Consider the following 20967-nt stretch of genomic DNA (forward strand, 5'->3'; position numbering starts at 1 on the left):
GTCTTGCTTGTCGGATCACACCAGCGCCGGATCACATGCCCGACCACAACAAAAAAAGCAAGTATGCTTAAGTTTTTACATATCCGATCACAAAAAAATATCAGTCCGGCAACAGTGCAAACAATTCTACCCTGCTGGACCGGTAAACTGGGCCTCCACGCTCATGCTCAAGGTGTCGTCGTCGCCGCGTATGAAGCCTCGGCCTCCGCCGCTTGCTCCTACTCCTTGTTCGCCCTGGCCGGAACCTCCACCACGTCCGCGACAAGCACGCCCTCCGCCGACCTTTCGCTTGAGCTTCTCCTTCTTTGTGGTCTTCGCTTTGATGCGGCGATTTTGCCGCGTCACCGAGTTGATATTCCGCGCGAGGGTGATGTTGGGATCTACCTGCACCTCCACCACCTCCAACTTGGGCATGCTATGGTACGGTTTCATACGTCAACGGCGGGGGAAAGGAAGAGTGGGAGAAAAGGGCAAAAATTGGGTGGAGAGTGGCTCTATGGAGGGAGAGTGGGAATTTGGCGCGGAAACAGGGCGAGCAGCTATAAAAGCACGGGTTCTGCCTTTCTTTTGGATGGGCCATGGGTATAAGAGTCTGACGTGTGACATGTCCGGACTCTCGCAAAACCGTCCCACATTTGGTTCCGGTTTATGAAAAAAACGTTGTTCAAACCGCTTGGCGGGCCGGTACAGACGCGCATTAAATGACACAACGTGTCCGGACCGCGGACGGTTTGATGGTTCGTGTGGGAGATGCCCTTATTTCTTGGCGTGTGAATCGGACGAGACTAGATACTCGAAAGTCGACCAATCCGGTCCTGTTTGCAGGATCATGTTCACCCCGACTCGCATTGCCGATGTCTGTCTGTCTGCATGGGGTACACCGACGTGGTCGAGGCCAGTCTAGGTGACAACGGACGCGAGCGAACGCCACGAGACAAGGACCCTGCAACGGACGAGCAAACAAGGCACGGCGCGAATCGAAACGCGCGGCGCGGTAGCTGGCTGCTACGCGGTCGCCGTCCGCCGGGCGCGGCTCCTGCAGGCACCAGGCGGACACAGCGCCGCGACGGCCGACGCCCCAACCACGCCGTAACAGCGAGATGCCATCCTCTCTGTGCGCAAACAGCCGACTCTTTTTCGTAAAGGTTTCTTGCTGCGTTGGGTGGGCGGGTGCCGCGCCGGTCTCAGTCCCACCGGATCCGATCATTCTTCTCTTGTCTGTCGGTGCGCAACTTCCTAGCAACAGACCGTCGCCATTCCTCTAGATGCTGGGTAAATCGTGATTGGCATATGCTAGTTGGCATGTCATTTTGGTTAAGACTTGAAAGATCCGGTTGTTGCATGCAGCAGGCGTTGTGTGAATGTATGTACGTATGTAGTATGATGGACTAGCTTGCAACATGTGCATCTCCTCCTGAAGATATACTCCTCCCCGGCCCGAATGAAATCGTATGTCTAGCTGGCTACACACAAAAGAAAACACCTGGGCGATCAAATGATGAGCGCAAAGATACAAAAGGAGGTGGATAGATTGCCGGGACACGCATGAGACGGAGAACATGGAGTCCGGAATCGTGCGTGTCGCTTTTGGCAAGAGCTAGACAGAAAATAATAATGTTTGAAGCTTCTTCTTTTCTGGGCCCTGCTTGGCTTTCCTTCTCAAATCATGGCCAGCCAGCATGGACCAGAGACGTTTGATGGCATGGCGACAACACTGCACACGGGTACGTAGGCGGCTGGCTACCTTTTTCTTTTGAAATGGAGGTATACCCCGGCCTCTGCATCATGATGATGCATGCGGCCCTTTTATTAAAAATTCAGAAAGTATCATCATAAAGGTCTTATAGCTCGCAAACAGAGCAAAGTCAAAGCACAAAGATCTGGGAAAAAAAGGGCCTAAAAGAAAACAACCGATACGGTGATAATAAGGACAAGCTCTCTAGCCCTCTATTCTGTTATGCGACCGCCATCCGAACCGGTTGAATATAGCCCGAGTTACCATCTTCCATTGGTTGCACCCAGTAACCAAAGGCTCCCTGGAGTCCATAGGAGTGAGTAAGGACCACGTACGGATCCAAGCTGTAGCTCTGAAGATAACCTGTAAAAAAGTTAAGTTGTGTTGTCTGTTAAAAATCATATCATTTCTGCAGTTCCATATAGCCTATAGTACCGCACATATTCCAATCCGAATACGAGCTGTCGTGATCTGTTCAACCCCAGCTAACCACGTCCCAAACAAAGGCGCAATATCTACGGGGGGGTTAATATTAAAAGCTATATGGATCGTTCTCCAAAGTAACTTGGCAAGTGGGCATTCAATGAATAAATGTTGTATTGTCTCATCTTGAGCACAAAAACAACACCGCGAGTTGCCTACCCATCGCCTCTTAAGAAGGTTATCCTTTGTGAGTATTACTTGCTTGTGGACAAACCACATGAAAATTTTAATCCGCAAAGGAACTTTAATCTTCCATATATGAAGTGACCTTGAGAGGGGGCCAGAATTAATCAAATCCGTATAAAAGGATTTCACCGTAAACATCCCATTTTTAGTTAACTTCCATTGTGTAGAGTCTGGCACGTCGGAGAGTTGAACTTCAATCAATCTCCGAACCAAGTGCATCCAGGCTGTCCATCTCGCACCCACTAACGCACGTCTAAACTGGATATTCAAGGGAATAGTTTGAAGGAGGATACCTACGTAATCTTCCTTATATTGCACAATATTGTAAAGGGTAGGATATTGTAAGGCCAAAGGTGTCTCTCCTAACCATGTATCCTCCCAAAATCGAGTTGACATCCCGTTGCCAACCAAGAATTTGACCCTACGAAAGAACAGATCCTTCGTTCTCATAAGTCCCTTCCAGAACGGTGAATCAGTTGGTCGGATGGTAGCCTGGGCTAGCGTTTTCGAGTGCAAATACTTATTGCGCAGGATTTGAGACCACATGTCCTCCGGCTCTGTCCCTAACCTGTACAACCATTTGCTCAGTAAACATTTATTCTTAGTTTCCAAGTTCTCAATACCGAGACCCCCTTGGTCTTTAGGTCGACAAAGGATATCCCATCGCGCGAGACGGTATTTCCTCTTGGCCTCATCAGACTGCCAAAAGAATCGAGATCTAAAGAAATCAAGTCGCTTTCGGACCCTTTTTGGAATTTCGAAGAACGAAAGTAAAAACATGGGCATACTAGTTAGTACTGAGTTGATCAGAACTAATCGACCCCCATATGACATCAACTTGCCCTTCCAGCAGCTGAGTTTTTTTCAATTCGTTCTTCAATACATTTCCATTCTTTGTTAGATAATTTACGGTGATGAATCGGAACACCCAAGTAACTGAATGGTAAAGCACCTAATTCGCATCCAAACAATTGTGTGTAAGTATGTTCCTCGTCTTTGGCCTTCCCAAAATAGAACACCTCGCTCTTATGGAAATTGATCTTTAAGCTAGATAATTGTTCGAATAGACAGAGGATGAGTTTCATATTACGTGCCTTAGCCATGTCATGTTCCATGAAAAGAATAGTGGCATCAGCATATTGTAGAATGGACACTCCTCCATCAACTAGATGAGGAACTAGACCCTCTACCTGACCATGTTGTTTGGCCCTGCCAATAATGACGGCCAACATATCTGCCACAATATTGAACAGCAGGGGTGACATGGAATCCCCTTGTCTCAGCCCCTTATGCGTCTGGAAATAGTGACCAATGTCATCGTTCACCTTAATTCCGACACTACCCTTCTGGACTTGAGTATCCACCTGGTGCCTCCAGGTTTCACTAAAACCCTTCATGCGCATTGCCTGCTGAAGAAAAGGCCATTTTACTTTATCATAAGCCTTCTCGAAATCCACTTTTAAGATAACCCCATCTAGTTTCTTCGAGTGAATCTCATGAAGAGTTTCATGTAAGACAACTACTCCTTCGAGTATGTGTCGTCCCGGCATGAATGCTGTCTGACAAGGTTGAACCACTGAATGAGCAATTTGTGTCAATCTATTGGTTCCAACCTTTGTGAAGATTTTAAAACTCACATTCAGCAGGCAAATGGGTCGAAATTGTTCTATCCGGACCGCCTCATTCTTCTTTGGTAATAACGTTATCGTACCAAAATTTAGGTGAAACAACTCCAAATGGCCATCGAAAAAATCATGAAACATAGGCATAAGATCATCTTTAATGATATGCCAACATTTCTTATAGAATTCAGCTGGAAACCCATCTGGTCCCGGTGCTTTATTCGGCTTCATTTGAGTTATGGCCAAATGAACTTCTTTTTCAGTAAACGGTGCAGAGAGAACATCGTTCTCCGCTGCCTGTAATTGAGGTATATCATCAATCACAGACTCATCAAGAGACACCGTGGAAGTATTAGGAGGTCCGAACAGACTTTTATAATAGTTGGAGATATACGTTTTCAAATTTTCATGCCCCACTATTGTTCCCTCGTCCTGTTCAAGCTGTATGATTTTCTTCTTCCTGTGTTTACCATTTGCAACCATATGGAAGAACTGTGTGTTGTCGTCCCCTTGGACAACCTTAAGCGTTTTCGCACGCAACGCCCACTTGAGCTCCTCCTCTCTCAGGAGAGCACGTAGGGCTTGCTCAGCCTCGGACTTGGTTCGATGTTCATTAACTGAAAGAAGAGTGGTTTCAGCCTTTACATCGAGTGCCTCAATTAGTTGTGTTAGACGTTCTTTTTTTTGCTTATAAATCCCACTCTCATTCCTGGCCCATCCTATCAGAAATTGTCGGAGATGTCTAATCTTGTTTTGCCATCTCTCAATATGTGTCCTTCCTGTAACCGGCCTGGCCCATTCACGTGCAATCATCTCCATAAATCCTTCTCGCTCAAACCAGCTTTGCTCGAAAGAGAAGGTATTTTTGTTTGCAACATGGGTAGCCTCTCCCGAATCTAGAAAGAGTGGTGTATGATCCGAGATCGCTTTTTGCATCGCATGAACCGTCACCAACGGATATTTTTGTTCCCACTCCACACTAGCAAGTACCCTGTCCAGCTTTTCATAAGTCGGAACAGGTAACGAGTTGGCCCATGTGAACTGTCTACCGGTGAGCTCAATTTCTCTCAAATTGAGGCTCTCGATAATCATGTTAAACATCATAGACCACCGTCCATCGAAATTGTCATTATTCTTTTCTTCTCTTCTCCGGATTACGTTAAAATCCCCCCCCCCCCCGACTAGTAGTGGCAGATTTTCATCTCCACAAATCCGCACTAAATCGGCAAGAAAATCATGTTTAAATTCAGGTTGTGCTGCCCCGTATACCGCAACTAGCGACCATCGGAACCCATCCAATTTTGATCTCACCCTGAATTTAACTGAAAAATCTCCCTGCACCACATTAAGCACCTCTAGCGTTTCACACCGTACTACTAGTAAAATCCCGCCCGATCTTCCTCTAGGTGGTAAAATGTGCCAATCAAAATCGATACCACTGGAAAGGGTTCGAAGGAATTGGGATGTGAAATTATCTCGTCCAGTTTCCAAAAGTGCAACAAAATCTAAGTGATGTTTTAATGTTGTCTCTGCTAAGAATCTTTGTTTAGCCAAGTCTGCTAGACCTCTGCTATTCCAAAAGAGTCCTTTCATAAGTCATCATGGAATTTTTTTTTCTTAAGTTTAACTCTAGCACTTCTGCGTACCGCCGAATTGGGATAAATTTTCTGCTTCCAGGGTCGTTTGGGCTTCTCCCCAACACCCTCCGGAACGATATTATTATCCATAACAGACACTGCCTCCTCTGTCAAGAAAGGCTCTACTGTATCTGTGTTCTCAACTTCCTCCTCATCTTCAGTCTCGACACTAGGCAAGAGATTATTGCAGATATTGGCAAGATCATTAATACCTAAATTATTCATGTCATTGTCATTCATAGGTTGGATAGAGGCAAGATTACGAATGATCTCAGAAGCTCTCTCCGCTTCCATGTCTAAAAGATCATTAACGGAATTGACGACCTCGGTTTCATTTGATCCCAAAGAAATGCCTAAGTCATTTGCCTTATCAACTAACTCTTTCTCAGAGAAGTGTAAAATTGAACAACTTATATCAAATGACGTACCTGCAGTAGTCTCGGCATGACGAAGCATGGCAGCCCTCTTTGCCCGCGCTAGCTGAAAGTCATCCGTATCCGGCTGTCCCTGGATCCGGTTGCTGACACGCCTGCCAGCCGTCACCGGATCTGTAATCCCACCAAAAGCGATGAGCTCCTCCGTGGTCCTCTCGCGCGGGGTGCGGTCAGGACTCCCACGCCCTTCCGGTGTCGTCGGTGAAGGAGGAAAGGGCGTGGTGGAGTGAACTGCCGGTGTGGGTGACGAGGGGAAAGAGGACAGTGGAGCCGCCTGCTCACAGATCCCGTCCCCCTTATCACCCGTGGAAGTCGTCGTACCTTGGCCACCCTGCTCGGTGCCAACCTGCAGAGGGGTTACAACACGGGGCTCCTACCCGCATCTCACCCCCAACTCGGCCGGAGGCGTAGAAGTGGAAAACGCGCCATAGATCTCCTACCCAGGCGCCCCTCCCGCCGGCGAAAGGTCAGGCAGTGGTGTCTGGGTGTGGTAGACCTCCTGTCCAGGGTCTCCCAAACCTGCGGCCATCCCAACAGCAGCCACCATCGCACCGGGAGTAGGCTCCGTGGTCGTCACATTGCCGACTAGACGCGGCACTGGTGGCAGCTCAAGCTCCGTCGGGTCGTCTATCTCGACCCTAGTGCTCCATAACCGGCTAGGAGCGGAGCTCGATACAAAAGAACCGAAGCGAAGCGTGTTCATCGGAGTGGTGGACGTAGGCGCCTCTTTGGTAGAACTGTCTACCTTATCAGACTGCGTAACAGGCCCCTTGTCCGACTTCGGCATAGTGTCATCGGGCCCCTTCTCCTGGTCCCCGGGTGCACCGCCCCCCTCAGTAGTATCCATGTCCTGCGTCTCATCTCCAGCCTCGGAAACTGCAGTATCCTCAATCTCAAGCTCTAAGAGATAAGTGACACCAGCATGTGTCCATCTGACAACATCTGGTATATGCTCAACGCTCACAACACTGACCAAAAGCCTTGCAGTGTTATGTGCGCGAGTGAAAGGCATGTCCACCTTTTCTGTCTTACCAATCAAACCACCCAAACTCCAAGCAATCAGAAAATGTTTTACATATTTAGGTGGCACGCCATAGAAACGAACCCACACCTTCTCCAAAGGTGTACCCTCAAGTCCTCCTGCTTCCACTCGTCGAAAGCGATAACAGTGTTTGTGCTCGTAACTCTGCATAGACCCCACTTAAGAACATGCATCTGATCCTCTTTAGTGGGAAAGTCAACCTTGTAAGACTGACCTTCTAACTGCTCCAGGTGCCACTGATAATTACCCGGCACTAGCTCACGTAGTTGTCTGACGATCTGCGCCTCGGTCAACTGACCATTAGTAACTCTGATAACTGCCGGGAAGGAACTCTCAATCATCTGTGGTAGAGGATCCACCTCCGGGGTCTCAAAGAACATCAATTCCTTACAGTAGACCCCAAAGATATTAATGCCAGGCTTAGGGCCGGAAAGTAGAGGGCATTCCCCGGTCACATGCTGGGAACGGAGGTAGTAATCACAAAGCTCATTCGTACACTCTGCCACAAAATGACCCGGTTCACCACATCTATAACAGGGCAACTTTTTCTTTTTAATTGCCCATTTAGAGAGCTTTTCGCCCTCCTCTTTCTCCGACCCTTTATCAAACGCACCATCCTTAGGCTTAATACCTCATGTAGTCACCGGAACTTTCACTGCTGCGAGAGCCTGAACCGTGTCTAGTGCCACCGCGGGTAACGTGGATGTGCCACCCACCCCCTCAGCTGCATGCTCAAGCTCCTCCTCGAAAGGCATCTCCGAAGTAGGCGGTGGTGGCAGTGGGTAATGACGAGGCGGTGGAGGTCGTCTCCCTCTCCCACCGCGACGATAGCCACCTCGGAATCAATCCTTGGGTGCGGCTACACCTTCCACAAAATTACCCGGTGGACCTTGAAAATGTCCCGTGTTATCAGGATTGTACCGGTTATACCCACGGCCGCCACCGGATGAAGATCCACGGTGCAGCCCCTCACCATAAGCATCATAGCCGTCATCTCCCCACTGACCGTATCGGCTGTAGTTCTGAGAATCCCTGCTGTAGCCAGTGTATCCATCACGTCCTTGCCCGCCACGACCCCTTCCTAGGGCCAGCGCCTTGGCTGCCGGTGGCTGCGCCACTTCGTCCGACTGGTGCATGTTGTTCTTGGGTACAACGACCCCCTGTCGCTCAGAAAGCTGGGTACCTCGAGCAGTCCCGGCGCGAGGCTGTACCTCTGCTGTCACCGGTCCCGTTGCCATCTGCCTTGGAGGAAGTGCAAGACCCCGTCCACCACCACCGCCCTGGGCTGGACGTCCGACGCAGTAGTGGTATTGGTTTGGCCAGACGTGGTGCCGCGGCCAACACCAGCAGCAACGGCGGCATTCGGTGTTGCACGGGCGGCCGCGCCCGGCGCGTTAGAACCGGTCGGCGGAGCGCCATGACCAGCTCCGCCAGAAGCCGGGGCGGCAGCGGTGGTAGGTGGCCAGCGCTTGGACGGCGGCAAACCGCGACCAGCCATGCCGGCGACAGATGAGATCCTCCTCGCCCGTCCTGTTCCCAACGAAGGAAATCCCGGACTCCAAGCCCTAGACACAATCGATGGATGGACTGTCAAGGATAATTCATGCACGTACGTCCGCACTGGGCTGCGCGAGGCTTGGGCCTCTGGTTGGGCCTCGCCCGCACCATGAGAACCCACGACCGTCGCCACACCCAAAACCATATCCAGCTCAGGCCCACAGCCCAATACTGCATTCAAACGAGCCCGTCTGGCCGCTCGAATAGTATTCGCCGATCTCACCACCGGCGATCTTAGCAGCGGCAGCGGACGGCAAAGGTTGCCTTTCTTCTTCTTCCGCGTGACAAGAGTCCAATTATCCGGCAAAAAATCAGACAAAGTTACAGGTTCTCTCATCACCTTAGGAATCGGGCCGATCCACGGCTTCATAACTGACTTCGAATTTGAAATTTTTGAACGACGCCGATCGCTTGCGCTCTTGGTTGCCGGCAATGGATGAACATCCGGTGAGGCCAAAGGCACTCCGGTGACCGTGGTGGCGGTGGGAATGTGGCAGTCTACCTGATCTTCGTTGTCACTCTCCAAGAGTGCCCAAAAACCTCCACCCGGTCGTGCATGTACCTCTGGTTCCGTCAGATCAATCATCGCCGGTGTCTTTGTTCGCAAATCCAGCTGCACACACTCGCCAACAACGACGTCATAAACATCAAGTTTGAAATTCAATCCTACCTCAATCATGTCGCCTGCCGGTAGATAGTCGCCGGCGAGGATATCGTTCTCCAGATCTAGAAGAACCAACCACCGCGAGTGCGGTGTGAATCGAAGCCTTCCGTCGATCCAGACGCCCGGATCCGTCTCGTCGGAGAAAAGCGCCTGCCATTGTGACCATCTTCCCTCTCCAAGCCCAATCGCGCCGTGCGGCTGATCTCTCCGCGCGCCGTCCGATCTTGTCGACCCTCCGTCTCCTCCCAAAGGCACCGCCGCTAGGATGCTTGGAGATCGCGGATAGGCCAGATGCGACTCCCCTGTGATTCCATCCGGCGAGGATGGAGGGAACGGCGGTGGTATTCCGGCCGCCTCGGGCGGCCTTGTCTCCGCCTCGCTCTCTCTCATTACAGCCTGTATAGAAGACTATGCTATATGCCTGTATAGGCTGGCTACCTATTGCCGCTCAGAACTTTGCAAGAAGGATGAGCCATCTATGGCATGCACGCCCCAAATGATTGGGGCACGTATTCTTCCATATGCAAACACGGATTACCAATTGCAGTAGTAGTGCTTTGCTTGATCCACTGAGCCAATCCTGTCATTATAGCGCCACGGCTCCCCTAAGAGCATCTACAGCCGGGCGCTCCAAACCGGCCTCAAACGGCTGGACGGCCCATCCGGTCACTGACCGATCACGAAAGTCTGACTCAGACGGGCGCTCCTCAAACGAACCTCAAATGCTCGGGCTGACCGGCACCCCTTATATCTGGCGTCAATATATGACACCCGGACGCGGCCAGGCGCGGCCGCCACGTCGGATTGACGGCGGGGTCTCACACAGAAAAATCGGGAAACCCGGCGGTCCGAAGCTCGCCTCCTCCAACAGACCGATATCACCATGTGGCGCCGCACCGGTGGGCCGCATAGTGTCTAGCCCGGCTATTTAAGTTGACCGGCGCCACCGAAACCTTGCCGTTCACATTTTCCTCCGCCTTTTCGCCGTCGCCGCCATTTTTCACTCCCCCGTCCGCCTAGTAGCCATGCCCCCACGTCGCCGGGTGAGGAGCCACCCATTTCTAACGCCGGAGCGCCGGCTCGAGCTCCTTGAGCAGATCCGAGCAATGCGTGAAGCCCGGTTCACCGCAGGGCTACCTTCGGATGTAGTGGATCCGGAGGACGAGTTGGAGGAGGAGGAGGACGAGGAGGAGGAGGATGACCCGGAGGAGGATGTGGGGGACACTGGCGACGCGGATCCGCAGGTGGAGCAGCAGGCCATCCTCGGTTCCCTCCGCTCGAAGTCGGCTGCGGATGCCACACGCCGTCGCCTGCAGGAGATGAAGGTCGCGGAGGAGGTGGAGATGCTTGCCTACATGGATGAGGTCGAGCAGGAAGAAGATGAGTCGAGTCCTCCTACCCGCCCGTCCAACCGGCGCCCGGCACCGTTGTCGTGGACATCTCCCACGACGAAGATTGATTAGGATAGTACGTAGGATTTCCTTTGCGTGCTTTGTATGGATATAGAAATAAAAATATGAATATTTAAAAATAAAGTGGTTAATTTAAGGTGTGATAGGTCATTATACGCGGACGATTTCGGTCGCGTCCGTGGCCGTTTGAATGGCCAGATTTGCAAAGTACGGCAGTGGATGCGCTAAGAAGGTGTATAACGCCCTACATGACCGTTGCCAAGTGCGCGCCGACGTGTAATCACGACGCTGTGCATGATTGCTTTGTCTTCGTGCCATGCATGTATCACAGTCTGAGTTAGTGTTTGTAATGATCCGATCCGATTATATATATCGTGTAGTACTAGTCGTAGCACTCTCCATAAGTATATGATTGGGGGATTTGAAAGCTATGGCTTAACCACGGCGACCATGGATAAAGTGCTTAGCTAGCTCGCATTACAAAATAGATTAGCAGGTGCTGCTATCCATACACGCGAGACGCCGCTCTCCAGACCATGATGTACCATCCATTGGTCCATTTCTCCCTCCTCTCATCAGGGAGATGATGCGATGCTCCATCTCTCTATCTTTTTCTTTTAGCTTCTTTTTTCCTTGATCACCGACATCGATCAGCTCCAATCACAACATGCGAAGAAAATTGTTTTTCTGTTAAAAAAATGCAGAATGTGGCAGTTTCATGTAAGGTACTTGTGGCGTTGGGAGGCCGAACCTCGTGTGTTAGAAGCCTTCCATGGAGCATGGTGTCCGTTCAACTACAGTTCCGAGGCAAATCCTAAGTGAAGAAAAATGTAGAGTTTCAAGTGTTAAGTGATAGAGCATCATAAAAGAATTTGACCAAAGCCTAATTTGGACTTATTGCTCTTGAGATTGTGCTCCTCTAGACGGTTAGGAAGAGTTTTCAAAGTATGAAACCGCCAGAAAACAGTTTGTACCCTTTATCGGAAAAAAAGAAAACAGTTTGTACCGGTCCAGAGATCACCACAAGATCTAACCCAAAGAAATATTCATCTCGATGCACAAGCTCATGAACTTATATGTGACTCCCTCACGAAAGACCAATTTGGTCGCATCAGTGTTTTGAAGACTGCAAAACAAATATGAGATATACTGGAGAAAGTCAATGAAGGAGTTTCTACACAAAAAGAGACTCCGCTTGGTATTCCTTGAAGATGACTCAATCGCTTCAAGAAAAATAAAGGTAAATGAATTCAAGCCACTTATTCAAGATTGATGACTATCACTAATGAGCTCCAAGGTCTCGGTGATGTTGATGTCACTAAGCCTGAAGTTGTAAAAAAATGTTAAGGTCTCTAGATGATTCCCTTGAGACTCTGAGAACGTTGGCACAGAGGACCGCCACTCATTCTGATGTTCTGGAGAGACTCCACACTCGCAAGTTGCAGAATGAGGAAAAGATAGATCTATATGGCTCTAGCTCTCACAGAAGTCATACTTCAAAAGATACTGATGATTCTTCATGTGAAGAAGAAGAAGAAGAAGCGTCCTCGGATGGATCGGTTGGCCCCAACTCGTTTGGCAAAGCCTCCCACTACTTGTGAAAAAGTTCAACGGATTCAAGAAAGGAGGCCGCTGTGAGAAGTAACCAAAGGATGATTCCAATAAATCCACATGCTTAAATTCTTCAAGTGACTACAATAAGCACACATGCTTCCAGAGCAAACAACCTGTTAATTACATCGCCAATTATTCTCTATTGGACAAAAGAGTGCAATAAGGAGAGCGAGGGGAAGAGCGAGAGCAGAGATGACAAAGCACCAAGTCCGATTCCTCATCTTACAAGAAGAAGAACTCATAGAGAGCTTGAACCAATTTGGGTAAGGAAATGGACTTGAACGTTGAGGAATCTCGATTTAATGAAGCCTTCGAAGCCATTGTCTGCCAAGGAATTAGATTCTGGCATGGCTATCATTGCGTGTGCTTCCTCGCCAAAACATCACTCTATCTTTAAGACTCGAGACAAGGATGATTATGACGCCCAGATGTGCTTCAATCCTTAGGCTTGTAAGGTATCCTCGAGGAATCCCTCTTTTGACTTTAGTGATGATGCTCTACTCACTGATGAATTAGAGGATCTGAAAAGGCCTACATATTATGAGCTTACCTCCCTTGCTAAGAAGCAACAGAAGACACTTGGATTTACTGATTGAGGAAATGGAGAAGAATCAATATTTGACTAATGAATATAAAGTTCTTTAGTCAAAGTTTGAGGAACTCAATGCTTGTCATGGGGCTCTTTCATCTTATCTCTAGAATCTTCTTTTGAATTCTTCAGGAAGCAAGATATCGAGTCTTTGAAAGTGGCTCATGATGACCTAAGGATAAAAAATTATTCCTTACTCGCTCAAAAAACTAGCGCGTCTCAAGAGGAACTTATTTCCCCTTGCCTTAAGTGCATTGAACACGTTACTACTATTTCATCACCTGAATCATCAAATGCTTCTAGTAATATCATCTCAAGTTCTTCAAATGAATTTGTGGTAACTAACCCTCATGTGAGCAAACCACTAACATTGTGAATGAGAATGCCATGTTGAAGACCATGCTTGAGACTGGGATGTTCAAAAGTCTCAAGATCCAACAGACCTTATATGATGTTCTCCAGAAGCAAATACTGAGTAAAAACCCTAGGGAAATAAGGGGTTGGATTTATGAGCAATATCAATGTTGATGGTTCCTATTGCAAACCTGAACAATATTTGAAGACAACATGGGTGCTTGGAAGATAGAAATTTGTTGATCCAACTCTTCTATCCGGCTGTGATTGCAAAGATTATTCTGTCATGCAAGACTAATTTGACTCTAACTATAAACTGTTCAAATATCAACATGGTGAAGTATTTGTCAAATATGTTTGAACTATCTATAGGAATGGACTTCCAATGAAGAAATGTGGGTAACAAAGAGTTCATAGATAACACTATTGTAAGTGTTGTTTTGACTCCATGAGATGACAAGCATTACCTGAGGAGGAATTCTTCACAGACATATGGGCAAAATTCTTCATATGGCCGCATGCTACTAATGGCAATTCCTCAAAGTCCTCTGAGAGTTATGATGAGAATAATTAATCTAATGCATACATATATGTTCATCATTCCTCGAATCTTTATGTTCATAAATCTTCAAAGAATGATGTTGCATATTTTTGCAATTACTGTAACATGCCTTGAAGCTTACTTTTAATGCTTCATCTTAAGTCTTCAAATGCTTCTAAAGAACCCATAAAGATGTGGGTGCTTAAGAAGAACTAATTTTTCTATAGGGTTGTCTCTATAGGAATCGAATGGGTGATGGGCAATGGATGTACCAATCATATGACCGGAGACAGAAGCATGTTTGTTGATTCCATGCTAAATGCTTCAACTCGATGAAGCATTACATTTGGTGTCAACAACAAAGGAAATCTAATTTCGTTAGGTTAAATCGCTATCTCACGGGATAAACATATTAATAATGTGATTCTTTCTCAATCTCTTGGATATAACGTTATGCATGTTTCTAAGCTAACCAACATGGATTTTCTTATTCTATTCTCTAATATTGGTTGCTTTGACGGTTCCTGTTATGTAAATTCTAGAAATGCAGGTGTCGGCATGGTACTTTGCAATCATGATGGAGAAATATTGTTCAGCTCTGAAGGGTATATTCGGGTCTGCTCAGCGTCCACTTAAGAAGAAGCAACAACTTAAATGTAAGGCATGGCGCTCTCCTTACAATGGTTTAACCCCCCCTCTACTTGTTGAATCAGGTTGCCTTGAATTGGTGATTATGATAAGCAACAATGAAAGAAATTGATCATCCTTAGGATCCTTAATTGACGATATTTTGCATCTCAAATCCAAGAGAGAATTTAGTATTACTCATGTTTATAGAAGCCAAAACACGTGTAGTGATTACATGGCCAAGTTTGCTCAAAATGAACGCCGCACAAATGTTTGGCTTCATTTGGGTCCAGCGATTTGGAATATAGTGTCATACAGATTGTAACAGAACTTATTGAATAATACAAATTCCTAATCGCAAAAATAGGCAAGTGGTGTGAAATGTAGGTCAGTCCTTCTCACATAAACTAGAGTTCTCACACAAATTGTTGATATGTATTGTTGCTCGAGGCAATTGCGCGTTGAGTGATGCATATTATTGGTATGTAATGTTGTACTATTGATATGTTTTTAGATCAATATATTATTTTTATCAAAAAATTGTGTGTTGAAAGTGTTCATACCCTACACACAACTAGATGAGATAACCACCCAAGTCACAACAACTCACATTGGGTTAATTTGAGGGTTGGTGTGCTCACGAGGCTAACTGTTTTTGTCAAAAAAAAACTTTAGTGTTATTTTATTATTATTTCTAAGTCCTTTTATCCCTCCTGCCCTTTGCAAGATGGTGTAGCTCAAAGATTATCCGAGAGCTTATTTTGACCAACCCACTAGGTCGAGGCAAGTATCCCAACTCTAACACAGACCACCCCTGCTTTCATCTTGAGTGTTCACATCATCATATTCCTCTCCACCGCATCATTGTGCTCTTTCCACTCGAAGCCAATGTTTTTGTCATTTCAAACCAACTCCCACTCATGTCTGCATGTCCCACACTCGCAATCACATCACCTCCCATGGTATCTCCTCTAGCCGCATCATGCATGTGACCTGTCTTCTTGAAATACTTGCATTTCCCTCACTAAACTCCACCGTCCATGAGTACCACACGAGGAGATACCACACGAGACGATGGTAGACGATTATGATGCCACCACACGATGCCACTCATGCACCACATGTTGTCGTCATGGTGCCCTTAGAAGAAACCATCAATCGCGGGTGCATTCCTGGTCCACACCTCAAGCTGCAAACTCAATGGCAGGCAAGTCATCATAACATTACGATGACGCTAGTATAGTGTCACCGCACCATCGACGGAGAGGACAAGATGCATTCACCTAGGCGGGGGATGCCGACAACAACTGTGGCCATCTAGCTCAAGTCTGCTCTCCATCAAACACCATGTCGAGACCAGATTTACTAAATCAGGTTACCTTTGTGGATCTTTTGCACCGCTCCTATGATCAGCGGATAGTGCATCATGCTCAGCCTTAAGATCCGATACTTACATTTGAGATTCCTCATTCCCGAATAAATTTGAAAACATCAATAATAGAAAACAACGATGAAGGTGTAGACACACTTGATATGCCAAAGCACAGGCAACCATCTGGGTCGATTCCTCTCTTTACTACCATCATCGTTGTTCCTAGGAAGTCATCCGTATCGAATCCTCGATCTGGCTCATGTGAGAAGCCCGACCAGTACTTTACTTGTAAGCATATCCCCACTAACCTGGAATCTATTCCTATAGTAGTGGAGGTTGTCTGACTATACTACACTATGTTGAGGTTGTGTTGGAAGTTAAGTTTTTATGGAAAGTAAAAAATTATTATAAATGTACTAACAGCAAATCAATCACATTCAAACGGAGTATAAGTTTTAAAATTGGTTTAGCTAGCCACAAAAATCACTAACCAAGGGTTTTATCAACAAGTAAAACAATAGCTACGCATGTCAAGGTCATAACTCACACTCGACTAGTGAGCAGTCCCAACGACCACTGGTGGTTTCATAAAATTAGTGCGACATGGATATCACTCGTTTTTAGTATTACACAAATTTCTGCACTATGGATAGCACATATTCTCTTTATGATTTTCTACAAGAGGTTTTCTTTAAATTATGGTTTACAAGATAGTCTTGATTTAAGTGTGACTTTATATAAGTAATGTCCATTATCGAGGGCACGATTATCCATACATACACTTACGTCGTGTGCTAGTAGTGCTATCAAGACAAAGTTTTCCCCTTGTCATCACTAACCGAGAACAAAATGGTGAAGTGCCTTCCTACAACTTGAAGTAGAATCCAACTTACTCCATATATAGTCTCGTACTATTTCAAGAGGCTAGGGACAAGAAAACTAGTTGGTGAAGTATTCTACATAAAGAGACATGTGGTCGTACATGTTGTACTGAGTTAAGTGGCACAAGAAGCCAACCAGTTCATTCATCTGCGAGACTTCATAAGAGAAACCCAAAACACACATTTAGAAGGCATCACATGACAACATAAATCATTTCTCCCTCTTACCTTGGGAAATACATGTCTCTTGAGAGTTTCAACATTTTTACATTCATTTGTGTGATATCTATATAGTGTTATCGTTATATATGACACTACATGAATACCGTGATAAGAGCATCTGATATAGCTAAGCATATCCTGATGCATAGAGATACTAGTATATGGTACTACGACTAAGCATAGCTACCGGTGCATCATGTTATGTTGTTTAGTAGGGCTAAAAATATCGACGTGAAGCAGTTTATGATCTTAACCTTGTCTGAACACGGGTTTTTCTTACAACAAGAGTTATCTTGAGCTCCCTCCCCACCGCCTTTTCATCCAGCCATTGGATAGATGGAGGGGCATGCGGCTGAGCGACCAAGATATACCAGGAATGTATCTGCCGGGAGCCATGGTTGTGGAGGCTTGACTAAGGGAGGAGCAAGTGAGAGGAGAGAGACAGAGAAAGAAGGGGTAGGTTATGTGATTTAATTCACTCCGCAGACATGTGGCAAATAGTAAGAAAGGAGGGAGTGTTTGTAAGGGTGTAACGCCCCGGATGTAGCTTTCCATATTCGTAACTCCAACTCCTGCCTTTTTCGGAGATGCGATATTTTATTTTCTCCGTGGTTGGGTTTTGTCTTCCGTTTTGCATTTTGTTCATGTCATGCATTTCATCATCACATCATTCGCATTGCATCGGCATCGTTTTTCATAAAACTCGCACCCATTCGTAGTTGCCGCGTCCCCCCCCCTTTCTTTTGTTGACCGCCCCGAGACCAACTGTGATTTTGTTTCCCTTTTGTCCGACCACCTAACCTCTCTTGCCAGCTCGCAGCCCCCTCGCGCGCGTCCGAAACTTGCCCCGAACCCGACCCGGGTTTTCATTACCGTTGGGTCCGGATCATCCCCTAACGTCTACAAAACATCTCCGTTTTCGTTTTTGGACTCCCTAACCTATCTTTTCTCGACCGTCGGATTTTGATCGGATGATCCAACTCCTCTCTTTTTCCATATATATATAGTCTATCCCTAGTCCATTTTGGAAAAAACCCTATTTCCTAGGGATCCTCCTAGCCGCCGCCGCCACTCTCTCCCGTATCTTCATCGGGATCCTCCCAGATCCACCCAACCGGATCGCTCCCACCACCTCCCTCGATTTGCGCCGCTGCCTGTGTCCTCTGCTTCCAGGATGAGGCGCCCGCTCGCCGTGGCCATTGACCCGTCGCGCGCCTGGTTCCGCTCGCCGTCGTCCTTCATCCCGCAGCGCCCGAGCCCCGTGCCATGCTCCTCCTCCTCGCCCCGTCATCCGGCGCTGCCGCGGGCGACCGAACCAGCCAGCAGATGAGCCCCGCGCCCTCTCCCTCGGTCCCTCCTTCTCTTCCTTCTTTCTCTGAATCTCTCTCGCCCTCCCTTCTTCAGGTTACAGCAACAGCGCCATGGATGCCGCCCCAAGCTTCGTCGCCGGTCGCCTCCGTCCCGCCTCCAGTCAGACCCGGCGCCCCCGTGGCCGGATCCGCCTGTCCCCGTCTGTTCCTGGCCGTTGGAGCCCTGCTCCGCGCCAAGTCTGCCGCCGTCGACCGCTTCCTCTGCTTCGAGGATGAGGCCGCGCCAAGTCCCCTGCCACGCCGGAGCCAGATGCAGCTCCGTCCCCGTCGCCGTTTGCCTCGCCGCCCTTTCGCCTCGCTCGGCGGAGCTCTGCAGTAGGCGCCGCCCGCAGCTCTGCTTCGAGCAGAGGACGAGCAGCTCGCCCGCCCGCCCCGTTGACCGCGCCAGTCCCGCGACCGCACGCGCCTGGGCCTCCTCTGCTTCGGCCCAGCCGCTCCCCTGCACCGCGCAAGGCCCAGCGCCTCACCACCGAGCCGGCCCATGAGGCCTGGTGAGCTTCAGAGCCAGCGCCCTCGCCCTGTGCACTGTTGGGCCAAACAGATTCGGCCCGTAGCCTTTTTTTTCCAGTTCTGCGAATTTAGTTATTTATCCAGAGACTGCCAGTTTTGCAGAAAACCCCCTTAATGTTCATGCATCAATAATTAATTAACCATGCATCGGATTAAAACAAATTATATATGTAAAATGCTTAGAATTTCATCTAGTTTCATATTTTGTCATTTAGATCCATGTTTAAATTGCTTAAAATGATGTTTGTTTAAATTTGATCAAATGCCTTGCTAAAATGATTTATTTCATAACTAAATAACCGTAGCTCGGTTTTAAATGTTCTTTATATGTAAATGGGGTGGAAAATGCCTAGATTAACATGGTGGACTCTATTTTCCTGTTTAACAACATTAAAATATGTTTTAGGGCAGAACAGTACCGAATTCAAAATATGGACATGAGGATTTTCCGGAATTGTTGTTTGTGTTTCCGGCCTCATTTAAACTTGCCTAAATAGTTAGTTTAATTATGCTTCACCCCTTGCCATGTTTAACAACATTTAATATTGATGAGTAGCATAACCAAGAGCTAACTAAATAATTGATGTGGAGTTTTGTCAATATGCAACTCGTTGCATATTGAGCTCCACTTAATTTGTATTGTTGTTTGTTGCACTTTGCCATGCCATGCCATGCCTCATTAAACCGGACATGCATCATACTTGATTGTGCATCATGCCATATTTATGCTTGTGTGTTTACCATGTTGTTTGTTTCTTTCCGGTGTTGCTTCTTAGTCCCGGTAATGTTGCGATTGTGAGGATTCGTTCGACTGCGTCCGTTTGTCTTCTTCATGGACTCGTTCTTCTTCCTAGCGGGATTTCAGGCAAGATGACCGCTACCCTGGATCTCACTACTATCATTGCTATGCTAGTTGCTTCGTTCTATCACTATGCTGTGCTACCTATCACTTGTTCATCAAGCCTCCCAAATTGCCATGAACCTCTAACTTTTGACACCATTCCTAGCAAACCGCTGTTTGGCTATGTTACCGCTGTGCTCAGCCCCTCTTATAGCGTTGCTAGTTGCAGGTGAAGTTGAAGATTGCTCCATGGTGGATAGGGTTTATGTTGGGATATCACAATATCTCTTATATTATTAATGCATCTATATATTTGGTAAAGGGTGGAAGGCTTGGCCTTATGCCTGGTGTTTTGTTCCACTCTTGCCGCCCTAGTTTCCGTCATACCGGTGTTATGTTCCCGGATTTTGCGTTCCTAACGCGGTCGGGTGATTTATGGGACCCCCCTGACAGTTCGCTTTGAATAAAACTTGTCCAGCAAGGCCCAACCTTGGTTTTACCATTTGCCTCACCACCACCTATCCCTTTCCCTTGGGTCGGCCAACCCGAGGGTCATCTTTATTTTAGCCCCCCCGGGCCAGTGCTTGTCTAAGTGCTGGTCCAAACCGAGCGATGTCCGGCGCCCCCTGGGCAACCAGGGTCTATGCCAACCCGACGTCTTGCTCATCCGGTGTGCCCTGAGAACGAGATATGTGCAGCTCCTATCGGGATTTGTCGGCACAGCGGGAGGCTTTGCTGGTCTTGTTTTACCATTGTCGAAATGTCTTGATGTACCGGGATACCGAGTCTGATCGGAGTGTCTTGGGAGAAGGTCTATTCCTTCGTTGATCGCGAGAGCTTGTCATGGGCTAAGTTGGGACACCCCTGCAGGGTATAAACTTTCGAGAGCCGTGCCCGCGGTTATGTGGCAGATGGGAATTTGTTAATGTTCGGTTGTAGATAACTTGACACCAGATCCGAATTAAAATGCATCAACCGCGTGTGTAGCCGTGATGGTCTCTTCTCGGCGGAGTCCGGGAAGTGAACACGGTTTCTGTGTTATGATTGACGTAAGTAGGTGTTCAGGATCACCTCTTGATCATTGCTAGCTTCACGACCGTTCCTTTGTTTCTCTTCTCGCTCTCATTTGCGTATGTTAGCCACCATATCATGCTTAGCCGCTGCTGCAACCTCACCACTTTACCCCTTCTTTTCCCATTAAGCTTTGCTAGTCTTGATACCCATGGTAATGGGATTGCTGAGTCCTCGTGACTCACCAGATACTTCCAAAACCA

General features: G+C 47.6%; 1 protein-coding gene across 1 annotated transcript; it reads right to left on the reverse strand.

Annotated features, from left to right (window-relative positions):
* Positions 1-1757: 1757 nt before the first annotated feature.
* LOC123090106 (uncharacterized) lies at positions 1758-9867 on the reverse strand. The gene is made up of 2 exons (XM_044511562.1): positions 9367-9867; positions 1758-2098 (listed from the first exon to the last, which is right to left on the reverse strand). The coding sequence occupies exons 1-2, from the start codon at positions 9748-9750 to the stop codon at positions 1940-1942; spliced, it is 543 nt and encodes a 180-aa protein (XP_044367497.1). The 5' UTR covers positions 9751-9867; the 3' UTR covers positions 1758-1939.
* Positions 9868-20967: the final 11100 nt, after the last annotated feature.

The sequence above is a fragment of the Triticum aestivum genome, chromosome 1B, assembly GCF_018294505.1.
Source record: "Triticum aestivum cultivar Chinese Spring chromosome 1B, IWGSC CS RefSeq v2.1, whole genome shotgun sequence".
Lineage (NCBI taxonomy): Eukaryota > Viridiplantae > Streptophyta > Magnoliopsida > Poales > Poaceae > Triticum > Triticum aestivum.

Excerpts from the sequence above, each read along its gene's own strand:
- LOC123090106 (XM_044511562.1), bottom strand. The coding sequence starts at position 9,750 with ATGAGAGAGAGCGAGGCGGAGACAAGGCCGCCCGAGGCGGCCGGAATA. Across the intron at positions 2,099-9,366 it reads CGGCAGGCGACATGATTGAG|GTTATCTTCAGAGCTACAGC; the intron begins GTAGGATTGAAT and ends ACTTTTTTACAG.